Genomic DNA, 21,307 nt, shown 5'->3' with positions numbered 1-21,307 from the left:
ACAGATTGGATGATTTTCATCATTGCTCAGGTGCCAATATGAAATACAGAAAATAAAGAAGAATCTGAACACATAGTTGTGTAAAAATAAATAAGAAATACAGCTTATTGCATGTGCATGTGCATAATAAGCATGTGTGTGTGTGTGTGTGTGTGTGTGTGTGTGTGTGTGTGTGTGTATAAAGACTGCAGGCTCCATAGTTCTTTAATAACATTTACTGTCTCAAATACATACTTTTAATTTGATTAGGTGTGATCTTAGCATACTATTTTAGTTTATTGTTTGATATATGTAGTAATGTAAGCTCCATATGAAGAATAATTATGCGGCTTACTTTTTTCATGTACATGAATGTATATGACTCAATATTTATTAATGCCATGTGACATTTATTGAGAATTATAGTTTTGAAGAATGTTTGTAATAAGAGCATTATGTAATATCCTTATAGAATTAGAAGCCTTAGTATTTGAGATATGTAAAGCACTTTTATAACCATGGATATGTTATGCTCATATTTACCGTAAAAGACAAATGGTATCCAGAGAGGTTAAGGAAAGATCACAAGTTTTTAGTAAACAAGGTAGTACAAATCCTAGATATGTCCCTTAGAATAGTACTATGTTGCTTTTATCATTGTCTATTTTTTATTAAGTTATGAAGTACTAAGCAGTATTTAAATAAATTGGCAATAAGGACAATATTTGTAACCATGTCATTAAAGGAAAATAGCACAAATAATAAAATTCATATTTATAAAATCAATAAAAATAGCAAACGGCATTGCTGCTAACAGTATGCTAAATTTACTTAATGTACATTTGGTAATTGGTTAAAAAAATGACCCACTTTAAGCCTGGCATGGTGGCATGCACTTCTAGTCCCAGTTAGTTGGGAAACTGAGGTGGGAGTATCATTTGACCCCAGGAGTTCAAGGCCAGCCTGGGCAACATAGCACACATACACACACACAATTTATATGTATACAGCCCATTTTAAAATAGGAGAAAAATCATAATATTGATCTGAATTATTTACTTTGGATGTGACTTCTCAAAATGCTGGCATGTACAAATGCTAAATCATATCTAATAGCATGTGTTTGAGGATTAACATGAGATGATGTATGTAAAAACTCAACACAGTGCCTGAAACTAACAGGTATTTAACAAAATTTAGGTATTTAAAAATAAAGCATGGAAATGTCCATTAGGGAAATATCTTTAGTGCTCAGGGTCTCTTAATTGTAGGGTCTTAAAATAACCAAAATATAACTAGCAGTGAAAGGGAAATAATCTTTATTTTTATCACTTTTGAATGGGAAGAACCAAGACTGTCCACTTAAAAAGGGAGAAGGGAAAAATTGTGTGATAAAAGCAACTATATGTTTTTGGTGGATGGACACTCTTTTCTTTACAGGGCAAGAGTAAAACTAATATTGAGGAACATGCCAAAGCACAGGCACATTTACCACAAATATTATCCTTCTGATGGCAATAAAACTTTTAAATTATTTGGAAAATTAAAAACTTTACTAAGTTGACAGAATTTGTAAACTATTTGTAAGCTATTTGTAAACTAAGAATTATTTCAATCTTCCTCAAAAACAATTATCGTTCTCATCACTGAGAATTCTAGGGAGATGCTCTTAAATATAAATGAATAAAACAACCATAAATTTAAATACTTCCCTCAAAAATATTGGCAGAAGTAAACTAATTTATTGCATTCTTTATTCTAGAAATATTCTTCAAAGGAAAATATTTCCTAATAAAATGTATGAAATTCTCAATGGATGTTAAACATTTAATGGGCAATATTTTAAAATGTTAAATCCATACTATTACTGAAGAACAGTGTTTAAATATGACTGGCTGTCTGTGGACCCTTTTCTAAAATCTGTAGGACTGTCTTCATTTCCCAGCTATAATCCTCAAATTCGACTTTAAGGAAGGTTATCTTAAACAAATGCTTTGCATATTAGTGCAAGTTCAGGGCACTGGTGTCATTAAGTTGGAATTGTTGTCATAAACAGAAATAGGCACAGAATGTAGGAAATAAAAAGATTAAGGCTTCCCCTGGACACATTCCAATAATGTAATGAACGTGTTCTGCTAAATGAGGTTAACCATTAGTCAGGAAGTCCAGAGAATTACTAGCTGGCAATGGATTACTAGTATCAAATGAGAACACAGCTCATATTTCAATAATTAGCTATCAATAAATGTATAATATTTGATTTCCAGAATTTTTCTCATCTACCAATGGGTAATGGATAAGCTATTGCTTTCATGGCTTGAAATGATTTTTTTGTTTGTTTTAATATTAACATCTAAAAACATTTTTAAATGGTCACTCTAGTTATTAGTAAGATAACATTTCAAGATCATCCCCATAAATAGTCAAGAAAAATGTAGAGCCCTTCTAAGTAAAGATAAGCAACAAGTCTGATGTAATCATGTATCTGCAATTTGCTTACAGATCAGAAGCTGGAAGCCATAACGCACCTTCAGCATTCTGAACCACATGTCCGCTAGTAATAGTGAAAGGAATGACGAGGATCATCTTGAAATTTTTATTACATTATAAAAGAAAATATGTTCCTAGACAGTAGTTTGAAAAACATAATTTCTACTACTTCACATGATATGATTTATGTACCCCAAGGCAATAAAGCATCAAGAAGAAAGCTACATTAAACTTATTTCTACTATAACAGAATTACAAATGTGATTTAAGATTAGCCTGAAACACTGGGACCCTTCGCAAGAAGGAAGATGTGCACTCAGTATGCATCAGATGCATATATCATTTAAATGCACATCATACAGCACATCTTGAAGTAAAAATTCCCTTTTGCAACACACAAGTATATAACTTTGAGCTAATATGAGTGTTTTGAGGATAAATAAGTGTAATAATTTTACATATAAAATAACAAGCCATACTTCAGTTTGCTGAAAATGAACACAAATAGTTCGGGAATTCCTGGTAGGGCAGTCTTACCTAATTCATTTGAACAAAATATATCTAGCAAAATAAAAAATACATATCTTTTTTATGAGATGACCAAACATGGAAAAAAAATACTGTGGCAGCGAGTAAGTTGTGTGAAAATGTGCAGAGAGGACTGTATTTGGATTTGTTATAAACAACCAAGACTATATTGCCAGTCTAGGGACCCTCAGAAGTGTAACTACCCTTTCACCACTCAGGAGCACATGTAAGCTTAGTAACTTCCCCACAACTTTTTAAAAATTTTTGTAGAACTCTTAAAAAAAAACAAACCAATAAACATATGTTTCTATTCAAAAAGGAGGGAAGGAACTAGGGCAATTGTGCTTCACTCCGTGGACAGGCGGGGGCTGGGACACCCTTGGGAAAAGTGAGCCCTGGAAGCCCAAAATGTAGATAACAAGGGCCAGCACATGGATGGAGAGGCCAGAATGATTTACCCAAGAAAAATCTGTGATGTTCCATCTTTACAATCAGCAGGAGCACAAGTTAATGGGAAACCTTTTATTGAAAGATGACAATCTACCTACAGTAATTTATTATCTCAATGAATAAATTTCAAAACTTGGGAATGTCTCTGTAGTAAAAAGAGTCTTCCTATGTTTGACTAGTGTTGATTATGCCATACTAAGATCTATTACTAGCTGTTAAAATATAAATAACTATTTTCCAGCTCTTTTGTATAAAATATACTGAGCTGGCAGTGACTAAATAGGTGGTTCACTATGAGATATGTTTTGATAAGGTCCATCTGCCAATTCATAGACTTGATAGAACACCAACTTGTAGGGCAGGGCTTGGCGGAGGAATTCCACCAGAACTACAGAGGGAATGCACCAAAAATTGTATTGAAACTTTCAAGAGCACTATATGAAGAAGAAAAATATCATTTTTTCATTTTTAGCTTTATCTACAAAGTAGCATCACACCCTTTTCTTTCTCCTATGAATTTATATAATTATTATCTAAAAAACATTCATTTCTTACCTTTGATTCTTGAACTTTCTTGATTTTTTTCCTGCTGGAATTAAAACAGAAATAGGTCAAAATATGTAAGTAAATATGTGATCAACAGTCTGACATAAAGTATCATTATAAAGAATTGTCAAAATGTGTTTTATAGATATGCCCAGGAACACTATTCTTATCTTAAAAAATACTTATATAAAATATTTTATTAGAGTAGTAGTATCTCTTGGTGGATCATGTATTTCTCTATGAAACCAATAAATTATATGAATATGGATTTATAAATAAATAAGCAAATGGTTAATGAATAATAAATAGTCATGCTTCTCAAATGCCTTAAGCCATTCCATTTAATTCCAACAGATATTGAATTATGCCTTCAGAATTCACTTTCAAGGGCTCTGCATTAATCATAAATTGTTGGCAAAGGAACAAGTTTAGGGGCACATAGTAGAAAATTCCACTAAAAAGACACAAAAGATTTCAACTGTGTTTCATTCAATATAATTTAGAATTGGACCCCTTCTCACATCTTTAAGGCTAAAGTTGACAACAATTCTATTATTTATTCAAAGGCTGCTCCACTCAGACTTGTCTCTCAATCTGACATACTCCTTATTAGTTACCAGGCAACCCCCAAAAGAATTAGCTTGCTTTCAAGTTTTAAAGTTGATATTGTGCACTTCTCAATTAATATTCAAGCATAGTTTACTCTGTCTAAAAGTTTCAGGGTCTCACAGTGAAATAATTTTGAAATATGTTTCCAATAAAAAATAACAATAACACAGAGAATAAACTTCAGAATGGTTTGAATGCCAATAAATTTTTGAAAGAGGGTAAAACAATGAAAACTTATTTTGCTGTAAACATTAATCCCAGATTCAGATTTTGAGAATAAAATGCATATCAACAAATATATATTTATTGAATCAACCAGATTAATGATATGATTGTTAAACTTTAAGACTTTGTGGTTTATTTCTCTCATTCTAACTCAACCAACCTCTGTGTTTGAATTTTGTTCTGCTCTTTGTTAGTTAATTGATTTTTCCAGTTCTGATTTATTTTAATTTAGAATATCTGGCAGTTACTTAAACTAAAATTTAAATGTAAATCACAAAATTACTTGTTTTAAAAATGCATTATTCTTTCATAATTACAGGACCAGCAGGCTTAAGTTTTCCAAAGGAGTATTTGTTAATGAAAATCTCTCTCTCTCTCTTCTAACATTCACTCATTCATTTGTTCAGTCATTCATTCTTTCACCAAGTATGTGTGGATCACTTTTTATTTGCCAGGAATTATTCTAAGTGATAAGTCTACAAGGGGTGAGCAAAATAGAAAAAAAAGTCACATCCTCATGGAACATACCACATAGATGGTAATAAGTTCTATTCAGAAAAAGACAGTGACAATGGCAAAGAACAGTGGGGCAGCAATGGATTTGGAACATCCAGTGAGAGCAAGGGTTGCTGATAGATTAAACAGGTGTGAGAGACAGAGAGGACAAGAATGACTCCAAGGTTCTGAGCCACTAGAAGGATGGAGTTATCCCTAAGTGGAGGAAGATGGTCAAAGAAGAAACATTATTATCTCTTCTTCACTTGTCTTCTAGCAAAGCCACACTGAATTTTCCTCTAGCTCTCTGGCCACCCCTGTTCAGTTTCTTTTTATGTTTCTTCCTCATCTCCTCAATTCCTAAATACTAGTTTCCCAGGCACCAAGGTCTTATCTTTCTTCCATGTAGATCACTCCTTCTGTGATCTTATCTAATCTTCTGGCTTTAAGTACCATCCTATTATTAAGGACTCCCAGATTTATATATCTAGCCAAACCTCACCATTCAACTTCATACTTATATGTCCAACTGTGTTTTTGACATCACTATGTTGACATTTAATAACATAGCATACTTCTAATACTCAAAACTGAATTTCTGATCTTCCCTTACTTCTTTGACTATCTTCATCTCAGGTAGCAGGAACTTCATTCTTCTAGTTGTGCAGAGCCCCAGTGTCACCCTTGTTACTCTGTCTCTTAAGAGATAATAGACCTCAAATTTTCCATGGGTTTGATTTTTGAACATGTTGACCTTGAATTTATTTTATTATCATTCTGAGGATGCAAAGTAGGCAGATGTATAATGTCTGAAACTTACAGGAGATATTTCAATAAGACATATAAATTTTGAAATTACCAGCCTATATGTAAATCATTCTGAATCAGGAGAACATAGAGTACAGTTGGATTGTCTGGAACTGATTATTAGAAAATATATAAGAAAATATAAAGTTTAATTAGCCAGCAAAAGAAAATGGAAGGATAAAAACTTATAGGAGAAAAACCAGGAAAGCAAGGAATAATGGAACCCCAAGAATATATTATTTAAAAGGGAAATTTTCAATAGTACAGAATTTTTTTGAGAGGTCAAATACAATTATTTTGAAGAAAATGCTCATTAGATTTATTGGCATAGATAGAATTATTGACACTGTTTTTGGTGCTCTTCTGGAGCACCATTGAAGTTATTCAAGGAAGGAGAGGGAGATTAAGAAAAGTATGAAGTGGTAAAAATTGAATGAGAGAAACATGAGTGGAAAAGGAAAGTCTGAAATGATGTGTAGCTGGAGAGTACAGTTCAAAGAGGTATTGTGTTTGTTTTTGTTCATTTGGCTTTTTGTTTTATTTTGTTTTATAATATAATATTATGTCAGTGAGATTTGAGAGTGTCTAAATCTAAAACAAAAGATACATAGCAGAGATTGAGAGGATTAACATACAAGGGAGAGATGATATGATTGACTATACGAGGTTATTGACAGAATGAATGTGATGCAGAACACAGGAGGGGGCAAATTTAGGTAGAAGAAAGACCAGTTCCTGTAGTGTAACAGGTGGGCACAGGGAGGCTTAGTCATAGATGCAGGAGGTATGTAGGTTTAATACAATGAATTAAACATGTTCAATCTGTGATGATTTGTTTTACTGAAGTAATAGAAGGAAAGGTCATTGGCTGAATGGTAGAGGTAGAGTGGTTTGTTAGAAAATTGAGAAGATAGAGGAGATTTTAAATGTACTGTTTTTTGCAAGAGTAGATTGGAAGGATCACACACAATACAACTTGGTATCACTGAGGCAATCCTAGTTGAGTTTTGTCATCATAAATTTGTGATACTGATCTTAGCCTTAGTTTAATTATAGTTGAATGGGTTTAACATTGATATTATATTTGACCGTATTTGTTTTTTTTTAAATTCAATTCTCTATATGATTGTAAATAATTATAAATTACCAATACAAACTGGCTTATATATTCTATAGGCAGGAAATGTTTGAGGCATGAATTTAGAAAAAACAAATTAATTGAGTGGGATGGGAAGAACGAAGACAGACTTGCAAAGTGAGAAAGAAACTTAATGTTACACTACTCCATTTACTGTCAAACATGTATAAACCTCTTTCAGTAGAGACTTATCTAGGATTTTCAAAGTAATAACTGGTCCAATTTGCTTCTATGTCTAAAATGCTATATTGTTCAACTAAGCAATATATATTTTCTGATTTTAACAATTACTTCATGTTTAAAATATAAACTTTAAAATGAGAAAACGTTATGAAGTAATTGTGATTATTTAATTATGTAAGAACTCATAAATTGTCAGAAAGATTTGTTATTCTGTCTGTATGATGCATTTGAAAAAAACATTCTTACATTAAAACACCTTAGTTCTTTTTCATAATAGCAGAATGCTAATATCTCTTGGCATAACTGAATTTTAACATTCTTTCCAAAGATTTTCTCATAAAGTGATCTTGTCTTAAAATAAGAAAAATATTTGGCCATGTATGAGAGCTAAATAATAGCAAACCATTCGTGTTTTACTTTGTACTACACCATTCCTTGGAAGAATCCCAAAGTGCTGTATATTAATTACATAAGTAGACTCCATAAAATCCAGCCCAATGGTAGCAAAGGGCTAATAGTTCTTGCAGACAGTATGATAAAGATTAGCAAAGGCACTCTGGGAAGAAGCATGGATTTAGAAGAAACACATGAGTCAATTAACCATTTTTAAACAATATAGTAAATGCAGCATAGCTAAACCAATGTAAAATTAAGTCAAGTTGGGATGCATAGTAGTTGTGTAAATGATGTGTAGTGGTCCTAAAGCATCTAGGCAAACTGGAGTTAACTGGAGTTTGGCAAATAACACCGAGGTGCCAGGTTGCAACTCTTTTAATTGTGCTGAATGTTACCACACTGGGAGATATTATTAAGACTATTTCTTATCCAGCATTTGGATTTATGGCATGACAATTATTAACATTTGATAATGGCTATACCATGAAAACAGATGTCTTATGATCAAATTAAAACTTAATGCCTGGCCACAATATTTTCAAATATCATTTACCCAGTTCCTTCCTTCTCACTGAGAAGCACATGGGAAATGAAGAAATCATTTAAATGCTGAGTACATTATCTCCACCATAACAGCATTGAGGTCATAAACATCAAACTATCAATGAATATCCTCCCTTTGCATACTATACACTAATATTACATTAAGAGGAGGCCATGAACTCCATACACGTAATACTCATGGATACACTTTTTAATTAAATGTTCATACATATGATGTTACATTAATGAGACTGACCATGTGCTCTGTGGTCAACACAAGAATATCACAGACTTCCTTTGACACAGAGGGACATAAGAATGAAGCAAGTGCAGACAGAATTTAATTGTTCCTCAAAAGAGGTAAACTAATTCTCTCTCACTTTGAGAAAGTATATATAACCTTTCTTTTACTATACATAAAAATAATCTGGCTATACTACTGAAGGAAGTAAGGGATATCAAGTGGGTAAAATGCAAAGTTCTTTTCCTTTTTAATATGGGAGTGATGAGGAAAAAACTTCTGGGTTGCTATTGTCGTACTTTAATAACATGTGACTCAAGTTGCATTTGGTCATTAATATAAGGCAGGCACTAAGGCCACGTTACCTAGATGATTAACATGATTAAAATAAGTATTATTGGAAACAAGACACGATAAAAACAAAAGTGTAGGTGTAGGTTTCTTCCATCTCTTTGCAGCAATATTGGAAAGTTATTTCATTCCTAAGAGCTCCCCCTCTACTCAAACATAGCATTCCTTTTAGTTGAACAGGTGGCTGAGAGATTATAAAGTCAGGAAAACATAGACTACTTATTTGCTATTATTTGCTATCTTTCTTTGCCTTAAGTGTATATATGAAGCATATTCAAACTGTGCTTAGCTTGACCATATGCTGAAAATAAATAATTTCTCTCATGGTGTCAAGTGTGGTTAGGGAGAGTTGTCCTGGTGTTTTGGCTCTTTGTTGGGAAGATTTTCAAGCAGGGCCAGTGTGACAGAGTGCTGACAGACACAAAGCACTTTCACACAAGTAGTGTTTATTGAAAAGTGAAAGTCAGTCCGCAGAGAGAGGAACAGCTCTGTTCCCATGAGTGGAGACAACTTGAGTTTCAAGACAGAGTATAAGAAAGAATAGTACACTTTTAAGGTCAGTAGAGAGCGTACTGTTCCAATAAGGAACATCATCATCCCAGAGTTATGGCCTGTTCTTTATGTTAATTTCTAATAATATGTTAAGTTGGGGATGGAATATTTATGTCTTTGGGGGGAAGTGGGTGGAGCTTACCAGAATCACGTACCCTCTCATTTTCTGTCTTTTTATGTCTGGCTCCAAAACTGTCATGGCATTAAGGAGTATGAGTTTTACTATGTTAATGAGGGAAAGGTTATGTTTGGTCACAAGCTCCTAGTTTTTGCGCATGCACCATGTCGGGAAAAGTCCCTAACCTCAAGTTTTTGTTGTTGTGGTTTATTTTCTCTGCTTTTATTGATCCTGACCCTCAGCCCTTGACTACATCCCCCTGTCGCCTGTCCTGTCACATGCATACCCTCATCCCTACCTAACAGTGGGATTTGAGAAAAGTGAATGTGCAGAGGAGTTTTACTGGCATACTGAACAAAGCCCATACTGAATCAACAATATTTAAAATTAAAAAAATGAACAGAAGATAGAAATAAGTCTGTAGTAACCAAAAGTTATGTGTCCTAGCTGAAGTAATCATGCTATCAATCCACACCATCTACAGTTATTCCTGAAGTAAATTAATGTCATCATTCACCAAAGGCGGCCTCTGCATGTATACTTTAGTGCTCAGGTAAGAGTGTGTAATTTTAAACTCATGAATAATGGCCAGTAGATCCTAACACTGAAAACTAAATTTATGGAAAGCATATAAAAATATAAATTTTGTGTCAAATATACATAGAGGTAAATCTTATTAATTTTATCAGGCTGCCTAGTTTACATTCCTTCTCTTAACTCTTTCCTTCTCTCATTTCTCAGAGAAATTCCACCACTAAAAGTAGTAGAGTAAGTGCTAATTTGTAGTAGAATACTCACATTCATCATATATTTGTTCCCATGTGCTAGATGGTAAAACACAAAATACTGAAGGGTTTTTAAAAATATTTTTTAGAATTATTAAGTAATATAGATTGTAAATTCATGAAAGTTGGGAGTAAGAGACTGTTCAGTAGAGCCACCATACCATAATCCCATAACAAATTCCTTTTACACCATTCTGACACAGAAAACACATAAATACCCATAAATATATGAAGGTCTTTCTCTCCCCCAAGCCACACACAAACACACACACACACACACACACACACACACACACACACACACACTTTCTCAGAAACATCTATTTTGCCGGTGGCAATTTAATTATAAAAATGCCTGGAAAATAAGAGACATTATCAATCATAATGAAGTATAACTAGGCTACTCAATCTTGGTATCATAGATACATTATCAATAAACTATAATGGCAAATTTTCAGGTTTACTTAGTTTAATCACAGCCTTCTCATCTTTTACTTAAAATACTTCTTGGAATTCAAATCATTTTCCTAATCCAGTATTACCTTCCCTGACCAGGCCTTCCCTGACCATTCTATCTAAAACAGTACCCCATTCTTACGCAATTATCTTAACTTTTCAGTTGTTTTTCATGGAAGGTACCACTGCCCAGAACAATATATATTTATTTGGGCATTGTCTGTTCCCTAACTACAATGTATGCTCCAGGATCATAGGGACTTTGCAGTTTTAAATGGTGTATATACTCAGTGGCTAGAAGAGTATCAACAAGAGAGGGAGCACCCTTCCTAACAGTCACTGAACTCAAGAATTTCACAGTCAGGTAGAGGGACAGGCAAATTCACACAAAAATATGAAATGAAATGTGACATTCAGGAGTGGAATTATTTGTCAAATCCAGATAGTACAGTCAGGGGAAACATACATACTTCCTTAACTTTGGCAGGTGAAAGGGAGCTGTGTGAAGGTGGGGAACTAAGAAATCTATGGAGAAAAACAAGACTGTAAGAAAAACTAGTTTATCTGGACAGCAAAGGGAAGGGGCACATTTTTTGCAGAGGACATGGCATGAACAAAGTGACAGATCCAAAAGAATGCATGCAAAACAAGCAATTTGTTGTGGTAATGCGGGGTTGGGATGGTTAAGTTATTATACTAAGTACGGCTGAGCAAGGAGTATGTTTCAATGATTCAGGAAAAATGAAAGTAATTTTCTTATGTTTATAAGAAATGTTATTGGATTCATTAGCAGCCTAACATATAGCACATGTAAAATTTGATTAAAATATTTTCACCTATATATATTGTTTCAAAATGCAATGTGAAAAAGCAACAGAATGGCAATCTACAGTTGCTTCTCTCCTTTGGTTTTAATATTTTGGTGTGAAGTCATTCATTCTGATGCTAAAATTGTAGTTGCTTCTTATTGTAGATTCATATTATATTTGCTAAGTTTATATAATTTTCAGGAAAAGTAGAGAGAACTTGCTGTTAGATTGATGGATAGTCTCAGTATTAGTTAAAATTATGAAGACCATAAGTCAGATACCAGAAGATGTACACTTACTTGACTTTAAAATAAAATTTCAAACTAGAACTGAATATACTCATCAAATCCCTTCAGTATTCAAAAATATTTGCATTATGACTTTATTGCATACATATTCTGACTTTTAATATTAAATTTAGAAATTTTATGAAAGAAATTTATATATGTCTAAATTGAAAATAAAATTAAAATCTAATATGGGAAATATGTAATAATAGTTATGGTTTTAAAATATTTATAAATATCAGAAAGTTTTTTGTTTGCTTGTTTGGTTTTATTATTATTTTTTTAACCAAGGCAATGTATGTTCAGATTCAATAGATGAGACATATGCACTAATAATCACACATTGTGCCAAATAAAATCAATAAGAATTTTCTCAGTGTCAAAATGAGCATCTTTGGTTGATGGACTCATGAAAGACATAAAATGTTGAGCCTTAAAAGGTGAGCAGCATGCAACTAGGTGAAGGGATCATGGGCACCCAAGACAGAAAAAATAGCATGTAGAAGAGATGAATTAGGAAGTAAGATGTGTTACACAGAAAATAACAAAAAGACTTGTATTAAGCATGATAGATAGTTGAAATAACCAAAGAACAATTATCCACTAAAAATCCTATACATGACACACACATATGAATACTCCTCTCTGTAACAAAGGATACAATTACTTATCTATTTCCCAGTGCACATGAATTTGAGGATTTAAAAAATATGCTATGGAAAAAGAAATGCTCTTTTATCTAATTTATAATTTAAGATAAAAAAGACAGTTATGTACAAGCTACGAACAATATCATCAGTTTATACTATTAGACTTTGAGATGAAATATGAGGAAAATCTAACAATATAGGCATACCTTGGAGATATTAGATGTTTGGTACTAGATCACCACAATAAGTCAAATATTGCAATAAAGTGAGTCACAAGAAGTTTTTGGTTTACCAGTACATATAAAAATTATGTTTATGCTAAACTATAGTTTATTAAGTGTGCAATAGCACTATGTCGGAAAAAATGTACATCCCTTAATTCAAAACCCTTTATTGTTAAAAAATGCTAACAATCATCTGAATAATTTATAATTTGTAATGTCATTTGTTATCTTTATGCTGGTGGAAAATATTACCTCTATGTTGATGGCTGCTAACTGCTCAGGGTGGTGGATGCTACAGGTTAGGGTGGCTGTGGCAATTTCTTAAAGCAAAAAAAAAAAATATGACGTTTGATTGACTCATGAAAGATTTCTCCGTACCATGTGATGCTATTAAATAGCCCTTTACCCACAAGAGAACTTCTTTCAAAATTGGAATTGATCCTCTCAAAACCTGCCTCTGCTTTATCAGCTAAGTTTATGGAATAGTCTAAACCCTTTGTTGTAATTTCAACAATGTTCACAGAATTTTTCCTAGCAGTAAATTCCATCTCAAGAAACCACTTTCTTTGCTTATCCATAAGAAGCAATTCCTCATCTGTTCAAGTTTTACCATGAGATTGTGGCAATTCAGTCACATCTTCAGGCTCCACTTCTAAGTCTAGATCTCTTGCTATTTCCACCATAATTTCCATTACTTCCTCCATTAAAGTCTGGAATACCTTAAAGTTACCCAAGAGGGTTGAAATCAATGGATACTGTTGATATGTTGACCTCCTCCCATGAATCATGAATGTTCTTACTGAGATGTAGAAGGTTGAATCATTTCCAGAAGTTTTTTAATTTACTTTGCTCGAATCCATCAGAGAAGTCTACGTCAGATATAGCACTACTGTGATTGCCTTTGGGGTCTTCTTCATAAATTCTCTGCCTAGGCCAATGTCTATAAGAGTTTTTCCAACATTTTTTCTAGAATTCTTATAGTTTCATGCTTTGGGTTTATGTCTGTTTTCCACTGTTAGTTGATTTTTGTGAGAGGTGAAAGGTGTGGATCCTGTTTCAGTCTTCTACACGTGGCTATCCAATTTTCCCAACACTGTTTATTGAATAAAGATTCTTTTCCCCAGGGTATGTTTTGTCTGCTCCTAAAAGATTAGATGGCTATAAGAGGATGGTTTTATATCTGGGTTCTCAGTTCTGTACCATTGGTCGATGTCTATGTTCCTGTGGGCCAGTACTATGCTGTTTTAGTTACAATAGTTTGATTCTTTATACTTCCAGAGTTCTTTTGCTGATTCCTTCCCATCTGGAGCACCTGTTGCTTCTTACCTTTGGATTTTCATTTAGATAATGATAGACCCAGTTTATTCTCTGGGCCAGTAGGTGGTGTTTGTGAGTGAGATTTGACCACACCTTGTATGATGAGTCAGTAGATGCAGTAAAAGGGTGTGCAGAATGACACACTGGTGATTGCTGGGAGAGCAAGCTGCAGTGTTGTTTGGGGGTCCTGTAACGAGCTCTTGTTCCTCTGGAGAGGCACTGCAGAGGAGTGGTGGGTGGGGCCCTGGGACTTCCAGGTGTGTCCTTATTCTCCACCTCAGTGGGGGAAGGTGGGGGAGTGAGGCTTCCAGGGGCTGGGTTGGATGAGCCTGCCCTCAATTTCCACAAATGCTGTTAGCAGGGGTCAAAGGTCTGTTCTCTACTGGGCAAAGCTGCCACAGAGGGGCTGAAATGGCCCCACTCAGCTAAAAAGTCTGTGTGTGGGGGCGGGGCTGTCTGAGACCTGCAGTCTGGAATAGGCCTCGCTCCTTTCCACCCTCCCCTATTCCGGGGTTTCTCCCGGGCTCTGCCAGCAGCCAGGACCTCAAGCCAGTCGATCTCCCCTGGCTGTGATGCGGGCCGGGAGGTTCCCTGCCCAGGATCACAGGCTGAGCTGGGCGCAAGGCTCTCCTGTGGGAGGAGAGTTGCCCCCAAGCATGCTGATCTGCCCCTGAAGGCACACACACCTCAGTGGGCTCATTCACAAATATCCCTTCTGTGCCCCAGAGCAATGCTATTGAGACCTGGGTGTACAGAATCTGGCCAGCAGACCTGTCCCCTGGGCCCTGGAGATCAATTCCTCACCCTGCCAGGGAGAAGAGTGCTGGCCTCAAGTCACCCACAGGGTGCCCAAGCTGGATCTGTGTCTCTCCACCTCAGGATTTGCCCCGCTCTCCTGGAGTCACCGGGCAAGCAGCACCTGGGAGGGCTGGCGGGTAGGGAGCTCACAGCCCGAGTACCCCTCAGTCCACTGTAGGGCCCCAGAAGGAGAGGGCCTGTTCCCAGCGGGTGCCTCCAGGTGGTTGTTAAATTGTCTCTCTCAGCAGCCACGGGCAGAGAAGGGGAAGGGGAGAATGAAGCAATATGGCGCCTGCCTATCAGCTCGGGTCTGAGGGCCGGGAGGTGCCCTGGGGGAGCTGGCAGCCTGGTGCCCTGTCCGCAAGAGGCTGACTGCTCACTGGCGGTGGCCGTCCCTGAGGTGGTGTCAGCAGGTCTCTCCAACCGCTCAGGAGCCCACCCGCAGTCCGAGACGCAAGCGAGGGAAATTTAACCGCTCCACCTACCCTTGTCGCTGGTCTCCAAGCCTCTCAGGGGCCTTTTTCCTCCCAGTTCTCCTCAGCAACTTTTTCCCGTGGAGTTTCCTGTGGTTTCAGGCACCCTTCCTTCTGACCTTCATCCAATCTATCTTTGTCTGACTGTTTATTTTTTTTTTCACTTCTAAATCTATCTTTCTAGCAGAGACATTCTGGCCGGCGGTGTTTCTCGTCAGCCATATTGCCCCTTCCCCAGGACAGGTGTCGAGCAGTAATAATTTTAAAGTGATCTTTTTCTAAGCAGTAGGTCTCACTGATGGGCTAAAATATTCAGTAAACCATGCTGCAAACAGATGTGCTGTCATCCAGGGGTTCTTGTTCCATGTATAGAGCACAGACAGAGTAGATTTATCATAATTCTTCAGAACCCTAGGATTTTCAGAATGTTATTAATAAATAAGCACTTACTTCTAAAATTACAAACTGCGTTAGCCCTTAACAAGCGAGTCAGTTTGTTCCTTGAATAAAGCCAGGTGCTTACGTTTCCTCTCTAACTAGGAAAGTACTAGATGGCATCTTCTTCCAATAAAAGGCTGTTTTATTTACATTGAAAATCTGTGTGTAGTGTTGCCACCTTCATCAATGATCTTAACTAGATCTTCTGGATAATTTATTACAGTTTCTACATCTTCATTTGCTGCTTCACATTGTACTTTTATGTTATAGAGATGGCTCTTTTTCTTAAATTTCATCAACCAACCTCCACAAGCTTCCAACTTTTCTTCTGCAGCTTCCTGACTTCTCTCAGCCTTCATGGAAAGGAAGAAAGTTAGGACCTCACTCTAGATTAGGCTTTGGCTTAAGGAAATGTTGTAAGGTTTGACCTTACATTCAGACCACTAAAACTTTCTCCATATCAGCAGTAAGATTGTTTCACTTTCTTATCATATGTATGTTCACTGGAGTAGCACTTTTAATCTCCCTCAAGAACTCTTCCTTTGCATTCCCCACTCAGCTGTTCGGCACAAGAGACCTAGCTTTTGGCCTGTCTCAGCTTTTGACATACTTTCCTCACTAAGCTTAATCATTTTTAGCCTTTGATTTAAAATGAGAGACATGTGACTCTTCCCTTCACTGGAACACTCAGAGGCTATTGTAAGGTTATTAATTGGCCTATTTTCAATATTGTTTTGTCTCAGGGAGTAGGGAAGCCTGAGGAGAGGGAGAGACATGGGAATGGTCAGTCTTGTTGAGCAGTGAGAACACACACAACAGTTATTGATTAAGTTCACAGTCTTATATGGGAGCAATTTATGGCACTCCAAAACAATTAGGATAGTAAATTCAAAAATCACTCACTACAGATCAGCATAACACATAATATTGAAAAAGTTTGAAATATTGCAAGAATTACTGAAATGTGACACAGTGATAGGAAGTTAGGACGTGCTGTTGGAAACATGACACCAATAGACTTGCTGGAAGATGGGTTGCCACAAACCTTCAATTTATGTAATATATGCAAAGCAGAATAAAATGAAATGCAATGAAATGATGTATAGTTGTATGTTGATAGGCCACTTTATTTGGTTATTATAAAATGGAAAGAAAAATAAAATAAATAATTTATTAAATGACTCAATGGTTTTTGTTACAGTTCTTAGACAACATAACATTGTGAAAGATGCCTAGCATTAATTTGGAAACATTTAAAAGACAAACCTATTTAATTTTGAAATTTTAAATAATTTTTTAAGAATAAAATGAGGGAGATTATATTTTTCATATTGATAAGACACATTCTAACATACTTTCAGATATTCTATTCATTTGTCTCATTTTTGTGTGAAGAAATTTGAAATATAATTGGAAGGCATTAAGTTTCTTATGATCATATAGCCACTTTAGTAGGCTATTAACCCGCTAAATAAACACTCAGTATTTGAATACAGGTTTGTTTGGAATATACATGTTCAGCGCTATGCTAGGAGACAGGAGATACCATAGATTACTGATCTCAGAAGTTCACATTCTAGCCAGAGAGACAAATAGCTATTAATTACAAAACAATTATAAAAAATACATAGGATAATGTGGAAATAAGAATGAGAGGAGCAGTTACTTTTGCTGAATTATAGGGCAAAGGGAGAATTCACAGTGAATGAGTGACTTGAGCTAAGAATTAAAGGATAGCAAAGTAACTTGATGGGGCAAAAGAGCATTAATCTGTGCAAAGGCACAGAATTGTAAACTATTTAATCCTTTCAGAGGAACTGTGAACAGTTAAGCCTAGCCAACTGCATACTTCTTTAGACATGAGGATTACATAAAAATATATTCAAGAAAGTTTTCTCCTATTTCCAGAAGAAAATTTATGGCTGGTTAAGTTTTATAGCTGAAGGTATTTTGGTACAGAGCCATATATATTAAATAAGCATGCCAATTATTATTTATTTATTTATTTGCCTTTCTTCCCTGTTCCTTTCACAAAACATGCCAATTATTATAACAGCTTTTACAGTGTATTTTTGGAGTGTGAAAATTAATGATTTTTTTAAACACAAATCACTAATTAAGGGGTTTATAACAAATGTAATAAATATAAATCACTAATCAATTAATGATTTTATTATGTAAATTAATGAGTTTGCATGACTTAAAATACAGAAATTTACATTAGAATTCTCTCTATATTATGTTTATCCTTGAGGAGATTTCAGTTTGCAGTTTATTAAGTCTATAAACAGCCCATAATTAATAATTGCTATAGGAATCTAATAGTTTGGTATTTGAATTCCTAGTGACTGGGAGTAGAGTATGCTGTATCCAGTAATATAAATTTTTTGGAGGCTACCAATAAATAACTAACATTTATTATTGAAAATATGCATTGTCCAAAAAAGAAAAAACTATACGCTGTGAAGTAGAAAATAAACTATAAACTATACTCTGTGAAGTAGAAAATATAAAGACATTGCCAGACACTCCAGGCAAGTCCAAACTCATATAAAACACTCTGGGCACAGGCAACCAAGAAAGAGTCTTGATGAGAGAATACAAGCACAGTGGAGGTTGTTAGCCTAAGCACAGACACACTCAGGCTACCTGGGAAACAGAGGGATTGGTTGCAACTCTATGAAAAGAAGATTGAGGCTTGCAAAATAATAAAAATGATAAGATTAAAACACTTGTATCATTCTTATTATGTGCCAGGCAATGCTTAAGTTCTTTACAGCTATTATCTCATTTGAGGTTCCTGAAAGTCATGGTGTCATTTCCCCTACTTACATCCTCACAACCCAAGGGTTAATGGAGGTCTCTAGGGGATGGTGCTATGGTATGCACCACAGTACTTTAAAGCAAATGTGTTTTCAAGAAAGCAAAGCCAAAAACATGAGTCAAATGTCATTTAAAAATATGAGCTCCCCATCTGGGATCTCCCTAAAATAAATAGAAATATTTGACAGGATTTTCATTCCTGTTTTGGCTAGTAGGTAGTGATATCTATCATCAAATCAGCCTAATTTTAACCCAAAGGTGAGTGACCCCTATAGCATTATATTTACCATTGTTCATGTTAAAACTTCTTCCTTCAAAAATCTTACAATGTACCCTAAGTACTAAGACATATGAAAGATTTAGAAAAACCGAAATCTCAAAATAATTTACATGGATAACCTAGTACATTATAAAGAATAATACAATTATGGTGGTACATAACTCATCTGGGTTCTCCACTATTGTCAGTATTTTTTTTTTTTTTTGAGACAGAGTCTCGCTTTGTTGCCCGGGCTAGAGTGAGTGCCATGGTGTCAGCCTAGCTCACAGCAACCTCAAACTCCTGGGCTCAAGCGATCCTCCTGCCTCAGCCCCCGAGTAGCTGGGATTACAGGCATGTGCCACCATGCCCGGCTAATTTTTTTTCTCTATATATATATTTTAGTTGGCCAGATAATTTCTTTCTTTCTTTTTTTTTTTTTTAGTAGAGATGGGTCTCGCTTTTGCTCAGGCTGGTCTCGAACTCCTGACCTCGAGCGATCCACCCGCCTTGGCCTCCCAGAGTGCTAGGATTACAGGCGTGAGCCACCGCGCCCGGCCTATTGTCAGTATTATTTTCTTCCTCTTTAGGAAAATGCTGGCTTACTTCATAAGAATATTTAATATTGTGAGATATATATAAAACAAACTGTATTGAATTTACAAGCCTATCATCTTTTTCCACAGCTTTCATGGGTTCAAGTAGTAGTATAAAGCCATTAAGAGAATGGATTCAAAGATGTAAATAAGAAAGTAAGTAATGGAATGTGTTGCAGCTACTGATTTATTATAATATTATAAATCAGATATTCTGAAAAGACATCCTCTCAGAATTATGGGGTTCAAAACCCAAAGAGGTAGCTGAAAATTCAGCTCATGCTGAAAGTGTGGGCATTTGTTCCACTCCATATACCCTGTTGGGAGAGGGCAGACAAAATTTCTTGGGCCAGCACAAATTGAAATTTTGGAACTAAGATGTTGGCATAATGCTAAAACCCTTGAAGTGGTCCGGGAAAAAAGGCTGTATTTGAATCATTTGCTAATACTTTGGAAAATCTACCGAAGCACGATTAAAACCGTACAAGTGAGGAGCTACCATAAATACAGTGATAAACTGATGAGAAGATCAAAGGTTTTGAGTGGGGTAAGTGGCCAATGGTAAGGGGTTGGGACACTGAATTGGAAAGAAGCTTTGAAGGTTTGCTTTTAGCATCATGCCTACTCAACCTCCAAAAGCTTTATAAATGCCCTTATTGTTGGCCATGTAACACATATTTTTGCAACAGAGATCCCAAAGCTACTAGCAGCAGTGTAATTTTAGTGTAACCCAAACCTTCAGCTGGAGTGAGCCAGCTGATTATGTTTACTTCCTCATGTATTCTTCCACCTACTGTATTTTAAAATAACTAGAATTTATGGATTATGAACCAAGGCATTACAGCTTCACAGTGCTGTTTCTTTCAAAGAATTCAAAACATAAACTTCCCAGCAGAACAGTTACATCAAGTAGGAGATCAGAGGTGGTTCTTTGAGGCCTCTGGATCTCAACCCTATGGCCTCTTCTCTTCCTTTCTCTTGAATTGAGTCAGGATTAAATGGGGGAGCAGTGGCTATCCGTCTGCCCTTCAGCTACAGAGGAAGAATAGCTAGCTGGTCTTCCTATTGAAATATGGTCTTAATCATGAAAATAACCAGAAAAAGCAGGAACACAATTTCTATGAAAGAGAAATCAAAGGCAAAATGAACAACATAAAACATTGGAAATAATTATAATTTTAAAATAAGCATGATGAGCGTACTTAAGAAAATAGTGTAGCAACATTTGTTGATTTGGTTTAATTAATTTTATATAATTTTGTAAAACAAATGCTTCTTTTAGAGTAGGAATGGTTTTTCTTATTGATCTGTATTTGTACATATTGGTTTAATAAATTTGTTTTAAGACACACACACAAGAAAAAATAGTTTAGCAATATGAAATGAGAACAAGAAAAGATAAAGCAAAGTAAGTGAAAATATCAAATAAGATAATTATAATAGTTGAAATAATGAATATGAGAAATGAGTCAAATAGCAGGATAAATGAAGCTGAATTATTAGTAAAGTAGAAGATTGACTTAAGGCAAACATTCTGAGAGGATACATAAGAGAAGGTAAGTAAGTGATAAAGGCTTCTAAGTGGTAGAGCCATCAACTGTTAATAAGAATTCCAGAAAAACAGAAACCTAAAACTAGAAAGCAGAAGAGAATTGAAGAACATGTGCAAATACATTTTCTACAAGTAAATAAACAATGTAGAATTCAAGGATTTTTAAAATGTCAATTAAGATTTCTTTTT

General features: G+C 35.3%; 1 protein-coding gene across 3 annotated transcripts in view; it reads right to left on the bottom strand.

Moving 5' to 3' along the window:
• FSTL5 (follistatin like 5) overlaps positions 1 to 21,307 on the bottom strand; it is a 633,702-nt gene that overhangs the window by 512,396 nt on the left and 99,999 nt on the right. For 2 of the 3 annotated variants that reach the window (XM_045552740.1, XM_045552741.1), the window contains exon 3: positions 4,003 to 4,033. In XM_045552740.1, coding sequence (XP_045408696.1) covers positions 4,003 to 4,033 — 31 coding nt within the window. Of the gene's footprint in view, positions 1 to 4,002; positions 4,037 to 21,307 lie in introns of all 3 variants that reach the window. The other variant, XM_045552739.1, reaches the window with a different exon arrangement.

The sequence above is a fragment of the Lemur catta genome, chromosome 5, assembly GCF_020740605.2.
Source record: "Lemur catta isolate mLemCat1 chromosome 5, mLemCat1.pri, whole genome shotgun sequence".
In the NCBI taxonomy this organism is placed as follows: domain Eukaryota; kingdom Metazoa; phylum Chordata; class Mammalia; order Primates; family Lemuridae; genus Lemur; species Lemur catta.
This window is presented reverse-complemented; position numbering and strand designations above follow the sequence as displayed.